Source organism: Nelumbo nucifera, chromosome 2 (genome assembly GCF_055504915.1).
Source record: "Nelumbo nucifera cultivar China Antique chromosome 2, China Antique-T2T, whole genome shotgun sequence".
Taxonomy (NCBI): domain Eukaryota; kingdom Viridiplantae; phylum Streptophyta; class Magnoliopsida; order Proteales; family Nelumbonaceae; genus Nelumbo; species Nelumbo nucifera.
The window spans coordinates 28,796,078-28,814,166 of NC_142650.1; the positions used below are offsets into that span (position 1 = coordinate 28,796,078).

The 18,089-nt window shown below is 37.3% G+C and overlaps 1 protein-coding gene across 1 annotated transcript; it reads left to right on the forward strand.

The window, feature by feature from the left end:
* Positions 1 to 6,421: 6,421 nt before the first annotated feature.
* LOC104586158 (MIF4G domain-containing protein / MA3 domain-containing protein) lies at positions 6,422 to 17,060 on the forward strand. The gene is made up of 7 exons (XM_010243312.3): positions 6,422 to 7,697; positions 7,811 to 8,000; positions 13,965 to 14,068; positions 14,178 to 14,280; positions 14,423 to 14,736; positions 15,996 to 16,301; positions 16,385 to 17,060. The coding sequence occupies exons 1-7, from the start codon at positions 6,492 to 6,494 to the stop codon at positions 16,754 to 16,756; spliced, it is 2,595 nt and encodes an 864-aa protein (XP_010241614.1). The 5' UTR covers positions 6,422 to 6,491; the 3' UTR covers positions 16,757 to 17,060.
* The last annotated feature ends 1,029 nt before the right edge of the window (positions 17,061 to 18,089 follow it).

An 18,089-nucleotide genomic window follows, 5' to 3' on the forward strand; every position in this document is an offset into this window, starting at 1 on the left:
AAAGCAAAAACATTATTCATCATCTTCTTCTTGCCATTTGTTCACTAGTGTTGCCGTTCGCCGCTGCTCGCCACCGCCACCTATCTTCACAGCTGCATCTGGCAACGTTGCCGGAGGTGGCACTGGTGGTCATTTCTCTGCCCAACGCCACCACCTCCGCCTCCGCCTCCGACAGCGTTGTCGGAGGTGGGTAGAGATAAAGGTGGCGATGGTGACGCTGGGCAGAGGAATGACCACTAGTGCCGCCACCACCACGTATGCCTCTGGCCACCTTTGGCAACGTTATTGGAGGCGGAGGCAGAGATGGGCGGTGGCGGCGGACAGCGGCACTGGTGAACAAATGGCAAGAAGAAGATGATGAATAGTGTTTTTGTCCTTTATTGATATTATTTTTAAAAAGTTAACATATTTTTGAATTTTTTTTTAAAATATTGTTTTTATTGATATTAAACCCCAAAAGTTGCCCTTATATGCTATTACCCCTTTTTTTTATCACTGATTAGGTTCGGGGTAGGTTTTGGGGAAACCCGAAACTCTAAGGAGTGAGGGCAAGGTGAAAAGTGCGTTTGATTATTTTTGAAAATCTCAAAGAAAATGAAAAGTAAAAGAGTCACGCAATATATGTTTAAATCTACTTAAAAAACTTGGGGTATGCTTAAGTCAATTTATGAAATCCCAAGGTATGTTTAAGTCTTTTACCCATTACAAAAATATAAGATATAAGAAGTTACAAAAAAACCTCCTAGGTATTAATTTTCTCTAATAAAATCCATTATTACTCTCTAATGGGTAAAAGACTTAAAACATGCCCTAAGGTTCTAAAATAGATTTAAATATACCTTGTGGATTGAGCTCATTGAACTTAAAGATACCCTGTAAGATACCCTCCATTCTTGTATTTCATGGCTGCCAGAAAATCTTGTGTTGCTCGTCACAAGGAAATCAGACTCCTTTTCAAGCCATGGCATGCTAAGAATATTATAGGCTAAAATTAGTGGAAAAACACTTTCCAATTAACCACTTTGTTTTGCTCTTGTGATTCACTTATTTGTCAAGTAATATGGAAACGTTGCTATTTTCTTTGGAAAAAAAGAATAATCTTTAAGTGTAACTTAGAAAGGAATGGACGGTTTTGTTTCTTCTAATAGTAAGATGATATCTTCTAGTAGTCACAAAATCCAAAAACAAGTGATAGAGGTTTGTTTCTTCAAATGTAAAACTTTACAGTCTTATCACCAATGAAGATTTTTTGTAAGACTAGGATGAATTTCATTTTTTTTTTCTCCTGCTTTCTTCTTTTCTTAGGAAACTAGTAAAGCTGGATAACAACCTAATCCAAAACTTAAGTTTGTCATAATGGAGCTATAAGATAAAAGAGACAATTCATGTTCATTGAAAACATTTTTAGAAAAATAGCAGTGAAAATTTCTCATAATTTATAAAAATGTGATTTTTTTAACAAATCTTTTTGAAATTTTAACAAAAACATTTTTTTGAAGAATTAAAATTTTAACACCAACATGTTAATTAATAGTATTTCCAATATTTATTTTTAAGATATATTTTTTAAAAATCATATAGCATATTTGGCAAACCAAATTGGATCAATTAAGATTTGTTTAAAATGGTAACTAAAAATTCATATTTTCTTGATTCATCTTCTTGCTGTAGTGTTTGCGAAATTTCAGCATCAATACAAATAGTGATGTGTGCGGCCCAAAAATGTTATAATGATAAATTTTAAATATTATTTTATAATTATAATGACATTTTTAATTAATTATTAAATTCTTTAATTTACTTTGCTTTTATCATTTGTCTTGTTGTATTATCTATTTTTTTTCTCTTATTAGTATTTTAGATATTTTTTACTCATCTTATTTCAACATCTAGGTTTTAGCTTAAATTGTTTTTTAAAAAAAGTTTTTAACTTAAACATTAATATTTTAATACACTAATGAAAGACTAAATGCATGTATTTGCAAGGTGAAGAGAGATATAAATACAAATAGATAGAAAGATATAGGGGAGGGAAAGAGATATTCAAATTAGATATTTTATTGGACATATGAGATTGAGGATATGCTTCATGAGGATGTTTTAGGTGGGGAAGATATTTTTGGAGAAATTTTAGAAGAGGAGATGATTTAGGTGTTTGGGAATATTAGAGAGACAAAGAGGTTCAGGAAAACATGTGTTGAGGTGGCAAGTTGGGAGTGTTAGGAACAATATTTTGAGGAAAAAGAGGCAACCAAGGAGAAGACTTGGTTGGAAAGGTGACCATCTCACGTGGCCAGTTTGGTTTTGTTTTGATATATACTCATCTATATATATAATAGAAAGAGGAAAGAAGGGAGGTAACCCATATAGCATAATAAAAAGGAGATACCATCTCATGTAGCTCATCTACTTTCTCATACATGTGCATATTTATTTTTATATTAAATCATTAAGTATACGTTTGGCACTAGTGCATTTTACGACTATTCCATTTTTGTTGATGTGTCATGCACACCAAGAAAAAAAACGGAATTGGCAAGAAAATCGCATTTGGCAAGGGTGTTTCTAAAAAAATGTTTTGGTAATGATTACCATTGGAATTCGGAAAAAGGTGGGGTTTCTTGAAACATCAAATTGATGTTTCTTGAATCGCCTGGGTGATCTTAAATCACCCTAATGGCATGCTACATTGAAATTTGAAAAAGCTGACTACTTTTTCAGATGCCACACAATTCTCATTATAAATATATTATAATATTAAGCTAAATTACTTTAAACACCTAGTCATCTTGCATCCCTTTTTTTGTGTGTTAAAAAAAATAGGTGAAATGAATCACTTGTGAATTGGGGCCCATTGGTGAAACAAAACACTTGTGAAATGATCTAGTGCCAAACAACTGCTAAAAACCTCACGAGTCTTTATTGTCTTTCATAAAATCCATATTTACTCTAATAAATCTCTCTCTCTCTCTCTCTCTCTTTCTCTCTCTCTCTCTGTCACACACACACATAGACCTTAATAGTCATTGTTTGTAACATCTCCCCTCCCCATTAAGTTTAAAACCTTATTATCCTCTTAAATATCCTCCAATCCCTTTTGGCTCTCTCTAATAAAGTAAGGTGTAAATTACTTGCATTGGGTTAGGTTAAGGGTCAACCTAAATATGAACCGTAGCTTGGACCCAACTTTGCCCACCAATTTATGGGGTGAACCAATCTAAACAAATCATTGCTCATTTCCTTGGGTAATCAAGTTTTTCCTTTTATTTTACTCCTTTCCTTGGGTTTAAGTTTTTCTCTTTGTTTCTATTATTTTACTTCAATGTAGATTTGTTTAATGGATTGTTCTTGGTTCAATAATAAAATGTAGTAAGAAAGAACTTAATGTGACTTTTTAGTTATCTTCATCGGTTCAATTTTGAAATTATTTTTTCTTTTTTTTTTTTTACTTGGTTATTAATCTCATGTTAAGCACATTTTTTGGGCTTTATAGGGTTACACAATGCAAGGTAACCCATTGGTATGGAAAGGTAAAAGAGTCACAAAACATATGTTTTAAGTCCAATTAAAAAACCCAGGGTATGCTTAAGTTAATTTATGAAAACCTAGTGTATGTTTAAGTCTTTTACCCGTTATAAAAATATAAGATACAAGAAGTTACAAGAAAAAAACCTCCTAGGTATTAATTTTCTCCAATAGTATCCATTATTACTCTCTATTGGGTAAAAGACTTAAAAAATTGACTTAAACATGCCCTAAGGTTCTAAAGTAGACTTAAATATAACTTATGGACTGAGCCCACTAACATAAAGATACCCTCTAAGATTAGTGAAACATTACATGCAAATTCATTTAAATTTTTTAAATCCTATTTTTTTTCCATTGTAAGATACCCTCCATTCTTGTATTTCATGGATGCCAGAAAATCATCTAATCACAAGGAAACCAGTTTCCTTTTCAAGCCATGGCATGCTAACAATATTATAAGCTTAAAATTAGGGGAAAACATTGCCTAATTAACCACTTTGTTTTGATCTTGTTATTCACTTATTTGTCAAGCATTATGGAAACATTTTTCTTTGATCTTAGAAAAAATAAAGAATAATCTTCGAATATAACTCAAAAAGGAATGAATGGTTTTATTTCTTCTAATAGTAAGATGAAATCTTCCAGTAGTCACAAAATCCAAGAACACGTTATTGAGGTTTGTTTCTTCTAATATAAAATGTTACATTATTGTGAGGTTTGTTGGGTTTAATCCAATAATGAGGTGATGAGTTACCTTGACACCAAAAGGAAGAAGTTACAACTGAGGAGAGAGAGAGAGAATGGTTTAAACGTGATCCTAACGGGACGAGTCATAAGGAGAGAGAGAATATGATTTAAGCGTGATCGTGATATATAGAAAGTGCATTAGTGCCTTTCATTTGGTTTTTTCTTTTTTTTTTTTTGTTTTGAAAATTTGAATGAAAATAAAGGATAAAAAAGTCACAAGATATGTTTAAGTCAATTTATGAAAACTTAAGATAATTTAAGTCTTTTACCCTAAAATCATTATTACCCCCCTCGCCCCAGAAATTTATTTATTTATTGTTGTAAGAGTAGGAGAGGGGGAGCTCGACCCCAAGCATCACTTATATAAATATTCATTAAAGCACTACGATTGGTCTTCAGCCGCATCTTGGTTCACTTCCCTAAAGGAGTAGTGGACATAAGAATACCACACTTCAGATTATCAACTTTCTTCGAGCATTCACCAACGATGGTCTGTAGCCTTCAAGGAATATCGATCAACTTCTTAAGGAAATATATCACAAATGAAAGACTTGACACAAAATTGGGTGGCTCTGAAAGCAACATTATGGGCTTCCCAAGCTGCCCACACTAAAGCAACATTAATAGTGGCTGGGCCAATAAACTAAGCTTTAGCATCTACACATCTCTAAGATGGATCCTGGCGATGCAAGCTAGTGAACAAGCCCCATTGTCCTTTCTCGATATACCAAAGGATGAATCTCTCATAGGATCTCCATTCACCTATTAAATCCCTTTTTTCCTCTTAAATGGCCCCTTTGAACTCTCTTCATAAAACAAAGGTATAAAATTAGATGGAATTGGAGTAAATTATGATCCAATCCAAGCTTTATTATTGATGTTGCTCAATCTGAGGTGATGTACGAATTGAAGTTGTAGTTGAATAGTCCTTGCCAACAGGGCAGAGCCAAAATGGAAGGATAGAATCGCGCTTCAAGACCTAGATGGAATTGGAGTAAATTATGATCCAATCCAAGCTTTATTATTGATGTTGCTCGATCTGAGGTGATGTACGAATTGAAGTTGTAGTCGAATAGTCCTTACCAACAGGGCAGAGCCAAAATGAAAGGATAGAATCGCGCTTCAAGACCTGTGATCAAGAAAGGAAGTCAGAGGCCCGAGGAGTTCTCCCCGGATAGGTACTTCGACGCTCAAGTCAGTAGAAGGTGGTGGATAGTCAGGTCGAGCAATGAGGGTGCTGGTCCGAGCAAGAGAATAGTACGAGTGCTAGAAGTTGGAATCCCTTACCTTGAACAGCAGATACCTTTTTATAGCCGAGGTTCGTGTCCTAGTCAAATTAAGCTTCCGGGGTTGTCGGGATGAGGTTAACCACCGAGGTATTTGGGATAGAGTCCTACTCCCCAACAGAATCGTCCTCATCCCTTCTCCTGTTATTGGTCGTGCTTATCTGCGTCACGTGTGGCTAACGTGGCTGAGAGGATAAGGTGGGGGATTATGGAAATGGCATAGTGCGGTCATGGCTACGGAGTCAGTGTATACTACGGACCTGGTCGAGCCATGTCGACATGGCCAAGGTGACTGGGTGATGACTAGGTGACCATGTGTCATTCAAAACCAACTCAACCATGACCCGAACAATTATAAAACCTAACTTAGATCCAACCTTGAAGGGTTCTTGACTACAAGCTCACATAGACATCCTCATCTAATTTATCACACATGTGGTTATATATTTTAAAATTAAATTGTTAATAAATATAGGAAATCATAATAAAATCCTTTTATGTATTAAATTTCTCTAATAAAATCCAACATTTACTAAATGGTTTTTTGTTTGCCAAAAACAAAGGATCATTCTTAAAACTCTCACTCCTCCAAGGCTCCAACCACACTTCTCATCCCCCATTTTCTTCTTTCATCTAAAAATACATATTAGATTGATCGGGTCAAGTTTGGAATTAACCTTTTTCATCGAGCCAGAGCATTGATTTCATTATCTCTGATTCTTTTGGGTAAAAATTACGTCTGATTTCATTAAGTGCACGTTTGCTTCTATGCGACTCACGAGTTGACTGCCGAGTCATTGAGTTGACTCGACGCAACTCAAGAGCCAATCCATTCGGCTTCAGAGAGCTCTTCCATTTCTATTTGTTCAACTTTCCCCCTCTTTTCTTGGTTCAGGTAACACAGGCAGGCGGTTTTGTTCTACATTCGATATGGTTGGTAAACACAGTAACGGTGGGAGTAAGAGTGACGAAGAACAAGAAGGGAGAGAGAGGTTTGATCGAGACGGCAGCAGGAAAGAATCCAGATCGAGTACTCGTCCAAGTCGCCGGGATGAAAGAGAATCTTCTGAATCGTCTGAGTCTGATGAGGATAGAAAGAATAGGTCCAAGTACAGAAAGGAGAGGTGGGAGAGGCACGAAGAACAAAGTAACGGTGAGGGGGGTGTTCGAGAGAGCAAAGATAGACGGGCAAGGGGAGAAGAGAAAGAATCTAGGGTTAGAGAGGATAGGGAATATCGCCGTCGGGATTTTGATCAAGAGGAGAAGAAGTCCGAATCAGATGAGGGTAGGGATAAGGATAACCGGTCGAAGCAAAGGAGTTCGAGGCGTGAAAGATATGCTGACGAGAGGGACCAGAAGAGTAGGGATGATGGCGGGGAACGGGATCGTAGGGAGAGGAGGGAGTCTCGCCGTCGGGATTCTGATGAAGAGGAGATGAGTGCTCGACATGGTAATGGCCATAGGCAACGAGAACCGGAGGAGAGTCGCAGAGATAGAGATAGAAGGGAAAGAGACAAAAAATCGGCAAGGGAAAGGGATAGAAGAGATGATGATCGGAACCGACGGAGCCATAGAAGTGAAACGGACTACAGCGAAGCTGACAAACATCACAAGAAACGGGGAGAGCAGCGTGAGGACCATAGGCATTCTAGTGCAAAGGAGGTTAGTGAGAAGAAGGGAGATGGTAAGAAAATGGATGATTCGGAACCTCAAAAGCCACCCAAATTGCAAGATGGAAACTTGAATTCTGATTCGGCAAATTTGGGTCGAAGTGGAGGAGTTTATATTCCCCCATTTAAGTTGGCTAGGATGATGAAAGAAGTTCAAGACAAAAGCAGCCTAGAGTACCAGCGGTTGACTTGGGATGCTCTAAAGAAGAGTATAAATGGTCTTGTCAACAAGGTTAATGCAACTAACATCAAGAACATCATCCCTGAACTTTTTGCCGAGAATCTTATTCGGGGAAGGGGACTTTTTTGCCGTTCATGTATGAAATCTCAGATGGCATCGCCTGGGTTTACAGATGTGTTTGCTGCCTTGGTTGCTGTTGTCAATACCAAGTTTCCTGAAGTGGGCGAGCTTCTTTTGCGAAGGATTGTGCTACAGCTCAAGAGAGCATACAAGAGGAATGACAAGGTAAGCATTTCAATATCTGATTATTTTCTTCCCTAGCACTTAATTATTCTTAGATTTCAATCAACATAAAGGCAAAACACTAAACTTTGTGTATGTTAATTTTTCATTGGTAGCCTCAATTACTGGCTGCTGTTAAATTTATAGCACATCTTGTCAACCAACAAGTAGCTCATGAGATTATTGCATTGGAGCTGCTTACCGTGCTGTTGGAGAATCCTACTGATGACAGTGTTGAGGTAGCTGTTGGCTTTGTCAAAGAGTGTGGTTCACTACTGCAAGACCTTTCGCCACAAGGCCTTCATGGTGAGTATGATGTTGGTTTTACCCAAAAAGCAGTCTGCTATGATATTTTTCTTCCTGGAATTATCTACCTTGTTTGACATTTAAGCATTATGCTTTTGTCTGTTTAATTTTTTACTTATTTTCTGGATCTAAATTTACCATGGCTCAAATGCTTTATCTCCCAGTAAAAGCTGGATGAATAAATAGAGGGAAAACATAGATTGGAATCAGTAAATTAAGAGGCAAAGGCCTTTGGATGTATGAACCAAACAATTCATGGAGTTACTAAAAAGCGATTAAAAAGTGACACCTCAAGAAAAAAAAGGGAAAAAAGTGAAAACAAGCTTAAAAAAAAGCATAACTAGCCTATTTATCTCCTGTCCCTCTTTCCTGAGTCGCAGAAGGTAGTCTCTATATTGAAAAAGCTGCAATGCGTCTTCCTTTGAATGGTTGGAAAGAAGAAAATAAATTCCACTTAGTGGACTAGTCCAAAATCTGCTCTCCAAAAGCTAATGGTGGCTTAGGATTGTGCAGGATCAAGGACATGGATGTAGCCCTTCTAAGTAAGTGGTTCTGGATTCAGCCTTGAAAGAGATAACTGGTGGCTCAACATTATTGCAGAAAAGCACAGCCATAGTAAGACTCATCAAAAAGAAAAAGCACAGCTATATTAATTGGGACTGGGACTTTGGTCTCACAACCTCTCCATATGGTTCTGTGTAGAAGAGTATCCAAAAAGTCTATCCCAAATTTCTAGAAGGCGTCTATTATAATATAAGCTTGGAAATGGATAGAGAATCAAATTTTGGACTGGTTGCTGGTGTGCAAACGAACCCTTGCTGCCTCCTTCCCAAATCTGTTCTCCATTGCTGAGAACAAAGATGTAACTATAGCCAGATGTTCTCTATCAAAGCTGATGAGGTGGTTTGGTCTCCCAAATTCAAAAGGAACTTGCAGGGTTGTGTGATAGAACACATGGGGTTATTACATTCTCTCTAGAACCTAATGCTCGACTTGGATTCTTTGGACAGCAGGAAGTGGAATTGGGATAAAGTAGGCAACTTTTCTGTCAAATTCAACCACTTGGATAGTTCCCACTCTTCACACTTTCCTCACAGGATTATTTGGTCCCATCATTTCCCCTCAAAAGTGGCTTTCCTAACTTGGGCAGCTGCCCTAGGTAAATGGCTAACCAGGGATTTCCAACAGGGGCATGACACTCTTCTACAAGTTGTGTCTTTTGCAGCTATGACTCTGAAACAGCTGATCGCCTCTTTGTGAATTGCCTCAAGAGTCACATGGTTTGTACCAGCATTCTGAGTGCTCTCAACATCAGCTGGACTTTCCCCCAAACAATTTTGGAGGCAGTCTCAAGCTGGCACATAGGCAGGTTAAACCAGGTTAAATTGTAAAGGCAAAATGATCAGGCAGATATTCATGGTACTATATTTTGGACATTGTGGATGGAGAAAATATTGCACCACATGTTAGCCTACTTTTGTTTTTCTAAATATTCCTATTAAGGTAGTGCCATAGTGGATCCTAGAGGTAGTCTCCATTTTTTTTTTTTTAATTTCTTTTGAAGGGCTACACAATGGGGGGTAGCCCATCCCCCAACCCAGGTACAGGCGGGATCTATCCCAAGTCTCCACTACAGCCAGCAGGAGACCTTACCAACCAGCTGGTTGGCATAGTTCATGTATCACTTGGGGTAGCAACAATAAGCATGCACTCATTGGCTAATTTTGTCTTACATTTGATTGATGGAATGCTTATGTTTTATTGAGGTTTGCAAAAAAAGTGTTGTAACCATGTGGACTAATCGAAACCAAATCACCTAGGCATGCACTCACAAGGTGATTTGGTTTTAAAATTTAAAATTTGATTATTAGCATGTTTATGACTTACTGGACGGTCACAAGAAAGTGTTATGATCACGTGAACTCATCAAAATCAAATCACACAGGCATACACTCACTAGGTAATTTGTTTTTTCTTTTGATTGATAGCATGTTAGTGTTTTATTGGAAGGCCACAAGAAAGTATTGTAACCATGTGAACACATTGTTACAAGGCCTTGTACATCCCTCCCTTGTTTAACGAAACCAGTTATCTTTTCTCAAAAAAAAAAAAAGAAAAAGAAAGTATTGTAAGTTTGTAACTATGTGAACACATCACAACACATGTTAGGTTATCTAGGGATTTCTTCATTTTTATGGTAAGGTAGTAGAGCTTAGAGGTAATCTTTATTTTTTTATATGTTGGTTATTTTTTTTCTCATTTGGGGTAGGAAAAAGACATTTACTCATTTCATTGGGTAATTTGATTTTTCATTGATTGTTAGCATGTCTATGTTTTATTGTAGGGTTGCATGAAAATATTGTGACTTGTGACCATGTGAACTCATTGAAACCAAATGACCTGGGCATGCATTCATTCAGTGATTTGGTTTTTTTTATTCAATTGACAGCATGCCTGTGTTTAATTAGAGGGTCACAAGTAAGTTTTGTGATCATGTGAACTCATCGAAACCAAACCACCTAGGCAAGCACTCACTGAGTGATTTGGTTGATAGCATGTTTGGCTTTATTGGAGGGTCAAAGAATGTTTGTGACCATGTGGACTACTTGCTGGTGGATCCCTCTGGCAGACTTAGGTAGTCTCTGTAGTTCATTGTTCTTCTCTCTCCATTAAGAAGGAGAAAGATAGTATGGAAATTTACTATAACTGCTGTTTTGTGGCGAACTTGGGAGGAGAGGAATGCTAGATTTTTCAAAGAATTCCGAAAAAATAAAGAAGCTATTATTGGTATTGCAGTTTGGGTGGCACATTCCTGTTCAATTATTATTCTACTGATGACATCTTAAGAAATTGGCAATAAGTACCCAACTCTTCTTTTGTTAGATTTCCTCTCATGACTGTGTGGTCTCCTCCAGCTGTTAACTCCATCAATCTCAACTTTGATGCATGTAGTTTTGGAAGTCTAGGGCCATTAGGCATCGGCAAAGCATTCTGAGATGGGAATGGTTAGATAATGAATGGCCTTGTCCTCAGGAACCATTTGAGTAGGGAACTCCATCAGGGATGAACTTCTTGCAATGCTGCAAGGTTTGAGAATGGTGAAAACTCAAAAATATAGGGACCTACTTGTAGAGATTCTAAAACAGTGGGGGGTTGCTTTAACAAAATGATGAAGACCCATGAATGTCTAGAAACATTTAGAGGGAGACATCTATTGTGGAGCTAAATGTAAACTTTAGTTGGGTTTCAAGGCTTGCAAACTATCCAGCAGATGGGCTAGCTAAAGGAGTTAGTAGGGCTTGATTGTACTGGGGTTTAATCACTGTAAATACAAAGAAAAAATGGAAAGCCTTCTCCACAATTGACCTGGCGAAGCTGTTGGCTGGGCTTGCAAACTATCCAGCAGATGGGCTAGCTAAAGGAGTTAGTAGGGCTTGATTGTACTGGGGTTTAATCACTGTAAATACAAAGAAAAAATGGAAAGCCTTCTCCACAATTGACCTGGCGAAGCTGTTGGCTGCTGAATTATATTCTTGGCATCCATCTTATATCTGAACTTAGAGAAGACGGTATCTCTATAGTTTCATTGAGGTAGTGCTCCAATCTTGATGATTGGCCGAGTCAAATAGCCACTTACATGATGTGACATAGAATCCTGGGACCAAATAGAGGGTTAGTGCCTCTGGTTTGGTGAAGTTAGTATGTCCAATGTGTGTGTCTGTTTGTCAGGCACCGAAAACATGCCACCATTTGCTTTTGGGAGACTTCTTCAATCCCAGCCTGTTCAGACTTTCCAAGAGAGCTCTCGTCCATTTGTAACTTGATTTTCCTGGTGTAGAAAGCCCACCAGAGATTGATTTTAGGATCTTTGGTATGTACCTTGTACGATTCCTGTATTAGATGTGTTTTAAGTTAAAGCATATCTAATATGTGTGCCAGTAGACCAGTAGAAAGGTTCCTGCCCTGCATTCCATGAATAAAGGGCATAAAATCAATTTTGTGCTTTCTAAATTGTGTAAGAAAGAAACTAGGAAATAATGTCTTTGTGTTGTTATCGTTGTTGTTGACTTGTAGTTTTTTTTTTTTTTTTGGATAAGTAACTTAATATTTTATTACTTGAACAATAATATGTACATCAAATGCAAGGTGTGAGTTGCAACTTCTCACAACAATTTAATATCACATTACAACTGAGCCCAATACAATTGTTCATATTAACCCCTTGCTGGTCTAAGATATTAGCCATTCTATTTGCCAACCTTCGCACCCATTGTATTTCTAAGGCCATGTTGCTACTTTCTAGTTAGCCATTTGAACTTTTTAACAATGTCATCCCTGTAAACCATACGACAATCTCTGGATCATTTAGCCATCCAACCAACACCTTGAAATCCCCTTCAATAATCAGTTTATTCATATTCATGTCTCTTGCCATGTGCACTCCTTGAATTACATCAAACAATTCAGTTCTTATGGAGTCCCCAACACTCACTTGTCCCAAGAACAAAGGAATCATGTGCCATCTTTATCTCTAAAAACTCTCTCTACTCTAGAGGGACCCGGATTGCCCTGGCTGTTTCCATCAAAGTCTTTGTGTTGTTCATAAACCTTGTATTTTTGATAAGCATTCAAGCGTTCATAAACCTTGTTTTGACACCAATCTATTCCACTTCTGTTGATTTTCCTTGAACCTAGTAGCTTTTTATTTGCTGAGGGCTACTAAGTCTGACAGGTTTTTCATTGAATGACTTGCAATGACATTATGTCTGGTCAAGGATGCCTTTGGTATTTCCTTCTACATGTTACCCATATAATGGATAGAGAGTAGTTCTGTTATTCCATCAGGAAACCAAGCCAAGCAAGACCTCTCTCCACAAGTTCTCTCTCCCCAATCACTCTTGCCTTGGTGTGGCAGTGCTTGCCCAAACCTGCCTGGCTCATAACTTGAGATTTTACTGGAGAACTGCACCTTCCTCAATCCCTTTTTGTATATTTTCATGGAAGTACTCAACCCAATTAATGAGCAGGTTAAGTTCGTGCTAATCATTTTCTGCAGGCAAGAAAAAAACATTTCCTGCTTGAAATGAAGGTTTATGGGTTTGATCACCTTGTATCTTTCTCCTCATTGTGGATCACTGTGATTTACCACCTAACCACCAAATCAGTTTTTTTTTTTCATCAGTTACCACCAAATCAATTTCCATGATACGCTCCCTCAAGTTCAGGAATTGATAGAATACGATTGTTTCCTTTAAATGCTCCTTCATTTGGAAAAAAAGGAAAAAAAGAAAAATACTAGGAACTGGTTAATGATGGTAAATGAACACTAGAAATATTCTTCCCGGGGTCAATTATCCTGAGTTTCGGCATTTATGTTTTCTTATATATTTGAGATACCTTGTTTCCTGATATTTCTTAAGGCTCTATCTTAGAGGCTACATGAATCAGCAAATCTTTATTTTATGTTATATTGGGAAAATAGTGGGATACTTTGAACCATTTCTGGAGACCCCAAAACATGGCTGGAAATATTGTCGAGTGTAATAGGAGATGCATTTAATGCATAGTTGTAAGTCATTAATGCCATTTAAAGAACAAGCCGGAGTGATATTTTCTGTGCATGGAGAAGAAATTTTCTTCCAACATTCTTTTTCTTTTCTTTTTTTCCATTTATTCTTGTGCTGCAAAATGGGTCCTTTGTAATATTGGCAACCTTTACTTTCTTCACACTGGTGATTTATAATCATTTTCGTTTTTCTTATCATGGGATAAGCCTAAATCTTCTATTTCCATTTTGGTATTCGGTAACCATGTATTTTGCTTGGTCACGTTATTTTCTTATCTTAATTTCTGATTTTATAACTTTCGAGGCATGTTTGGATATAAAAGGAATGAAAGATGCAGCCATCAATCAAACATATCCTTGTTTCTTTGTAATATGGTTGTGGTTGTTAATTCATATAGGTATCTTTGAGCGCTTTCGTGGAATACTTCATGAAGGAGAAATAGACAAGAGAGTCCAGTTCTTGATTGAAGGTCTCTTTGCAATAAGAAAAGCCAAATTTCAGGTATAATCCTACTTGTCTCTTGGAGTTTCATATGTAATATTTTTGTTCTTTGCATATCTGGCATCCAAGCATGGAACTGAATGCTAGATGTCAATGTCTAATTATGCAGGGGTACCCCGCTGTTCGCCCAGAACTGGACCTTGTGGAGCAAGAAGATCAATTAACCCATGAATTATCTCTTGAAGATGAGATAGATCCAGAGATTGCTTTAGGTATCATTTGGAATATAATCATTTACTTTTCTTCATTGCAATTTGTTTTATTTACTAAATTTATTATAAAAATTCAGGAATTTTCCTGAGTAATTAATTGATAAGTTTGCTCTTGTTACTGATAAAAAATTTACGAATTCAGATATATTTAAACCGGATCCACAATTTTTGGAGAATGAAAAGCGATATGAAGAGTTAAAGAGAAGTATGCTTGGTGATGAGTCCTCTGAGGATGATGGAGGCACTGATGCAGCATCAGATGATGATGATGATGATGATGATGACGAGGAGGAGGAATCTGATGAAGAGGAAGCACAACAGATGAAGATAAAGGATGAAACAGAGACAAATCTTGTCAATTTGCGGAGGACGATTTATTTGACGATCATGTCAAGTGTTGATTTTGAGGAAGCTGGCCATAAGCTACTGAAAATCAAACTAGAACCAGGTCAAGAGGTAAGAATGAAAAATCCTCATAGTAGATGAAGCATCATATACTGAAAGTGCAAACTAGTTAAGAAATGTTGTATATTAGTGCATTGCTGCACTTTATGAAGTATTAGTAACCGTATGATATTGATAAAAAAATAGTAACCATATGATACCTAGAGATCTTCACTTTATCATGTGGATTGTAATTGTAATTGTTGGAGCAGGACTTGCAAAATGTACATTGATGGGCAACTCCTTTTGGCTCTGTTTCCTTTCTCACCATGTATTGACTAATTTGTTAATTTAAGCAGCCTGTTACTGTTGAAGAAATCATGGTAATAATTTGCCAATAATTTATTTTTTAGTTAATCTAGTGAGCTCTTATGTCCAATTCCTTCACAATTTTTGTCCAATAGTACAAATATGTTGTCCATGATTAGTTGTCAAGAAATGCAGTCCTTTCCCGGGGACCTGCATTTTTTGTATAAACACTCTTCTTATTATCATGGACTTGGGCATGCGTGGTGCAGATGGTGTTATAGAGCTCCTAGGAAACAGGAGAACAACAGAGCGGAAATGACCTCTAGTGACTCTCTCTTATGGTGGTGTGCATATGCACGAGTGTATATACTTCTTTTCTCATTAGGGGCTGAGCAACATGCACTAGGTATCTGATCCAAGTAGGGTCTTTTCAATAAGATAACCCTACTGGAATATGATAACCATTTGCTGTATTGATATGGATTTTTTTTTAATGAATGATTAGGCAATTTTATTAAAGAGATAAAAAAGGGAAGTACAAGCAGCCTTTGAGGAAGCACGAGATGCTACCTCCCCAAAGGAGTGAGTACAGACCCAAGCACTATTTTAAACCATATTTTTATAGTGCTAGTAGGGTGACACGGTGTGTGTATAGTCATTGGATCATGTAGGTTTGGAACTTTTAAGATTCTACCCCAGCTGGACTACATGTGTAGGCACAACAGCAGTAGCAACCCAATATGATGCTTTTTTCCTCTTGGGATTTCTCTTTCATGAATCTAAGTTTGACAGAAATTTAGCACTAAAATTGAAATAGTTATGTTCTATATACTTGTGTTTTTTCGAAATCTGCAGTGCTTTTTTTATTTAACTCTCAATACACATCTTTCTGGGTTGTTTTGCAGTCCTATGTATTTCTGACTGGCCAAATTTGTATCTTTATACATGATTAAGTGCATTATTGGAGGCAGTTATATGTTATAAGTTGAATGCTCATCGTTGTTTTGATTTGCATTTTGCAGATGGAATTGTGTATTATGTTGTTGGAATGCTGCAGCCAAGAAAGAACATATCTTCGGTATTATGGTCTCCTGGGTCAGCGGTTTTGCATGATCAACAAAATCTACCAGGAAAATTTTGAGAAATGCTTTGTCCATCAATACTCAATGATTCATCGGCTTGAGACAAATAAATTGCGTAATGTAGCCAAATTCTTTGCCCATTTACTTGGAACATATGCATTACCTTGGCACGTTTTGGCCTATATACGCTTAACAGAAGAGGACACAACATCATCTTCTCGTATCTTCATTAAAATCCTTTTTCAGGTAACTATTTTGTTACTATATACAATATTTACTATTTTCCTTAGATGCTGTAAATCTTACTATAATAGGTTTTGTAATTGCAGGAGCTGTCGGAGCATCTAGGCATCCGCTTACTTAATGAGAGGCTTAATGATCCTGCGATGCAAGAATCTTTTGAATCTATTTTCCCAAAGGATAATCCAAAGAATACAAGGTTTTCTATAAACTTCTTTACCTCCATTGGTCTTGGTGGCCTGACAGAGAACTTGCGCGAGTACTTGAAAAATATGCCAAGGCTTATTATGCAACAACAGAAACCAGTGTCTGAATCAGAGGATGAATCGGGCAGTTCAAGTTCAGCTGGTTCTGAATCGAAGTCTGATTCATCCAGTTCAGATGAAAGTGAAAGTGAAAGCGAGGGTGAGAGTGAAGACGAAAGGGACAGGAGACACCGAAAAAAGAGGAGGAAAGATTGATGTTATTGCCTGCAGCTCCTGGAAATCAAATTCTATGTTCCTGTACTGTACACATTTTGGCATTCTCACAGTTATTCAGTATCTAATAATGCAGTTAGTTGTAACATATTGCGGAGTTGAGTTAGCTTTTATAAATCAAGAGGCTTGTTTTCTTTACATGCTCTTCGTAGAATGTACTTTATTATGCTCTCTAGTCTCTAGCTTTTACTTCACCATTGCTTTCTAGGTTTTACAGGTACTTGAAAATACCTATTGTTGCTGTATTGTTCTTATCTTATTTATTAAAAAGAAAAAAATTATGCAATTCTTGAGCAATGCGCTAAAGTATCTTCCAAGTTTACTTTAAAATATGCATAAATTACATGAACCCCAATCCTTTTACAAGCAAAAACTGAGCACACGACATTCATTAGGAATATCTCCCACATATGTGTAGGAGATAATGGCACTAGAACCACACTTTCTCATTTATGGGAATCCAAGCACTACAACATCTATGACCTAACAACCAGGCTATCATACTCCGGTGGATCCCTCCACCCTCCCATATGTTCAAACTGAACATTGATGGGGTCATGGGGCCGTAGTGGCTGCCGGTGATGGGATAATTATTATTATTTTTTTTATCAATAACACTTTCATTAATTCATCAGTAGAAAATTTACAAGTGGAAGACAAATACACTTATCTTCCAAAAGCCACAAAGATACAAAGACATTAACGTTACAGCTTAGCCCAAAACAAAGAATCCCTTTTTGCCCCTTGTTTTGCTAAACCGTCAGTTAGGGAATTAGCTGATCTTTTAATCCAACATGTCTTAACTTCCATCTCCTGCACCAACCATTTGAATTTCCTCTTCTCATTATTATACTTCCATAAATCATTTTGATCTTTAGTCAGCCACCCTATCACTACCTCTGAATCCCCTTCAATTATAAGTTTTCTGATGTTTAATTCCTTAGCTTTTCGGGCTCCTTCCAGAACTGCACATATCTCAGCTCTAAGGGAGTCACCCACTCCAATTGGGTCTAAGAACATAACAGAGATGACCCCATTATCATCTCTAAAAACACCCTTGATCCCCGATTGTCCTAGGTTTCCCCTACTGCATCCATCAAAGTTTAATTTCAAGAATCCACTAGGTGGGGGGGGGGGGGGGGTCCAAGCCACACTCATTACTGACTTGGTCTGCGTGCAACTTGCAATTTCACCCCACTTCCTCAACATGTCATCCACAGTGTAATCTGTGAATATTTCCAAAGATTTCAGTCACTGTACCGCCCTAAAGTGTATGATAGCCCTCAGATCTGCTGGCCCTCTTTGAGTTTCTGAG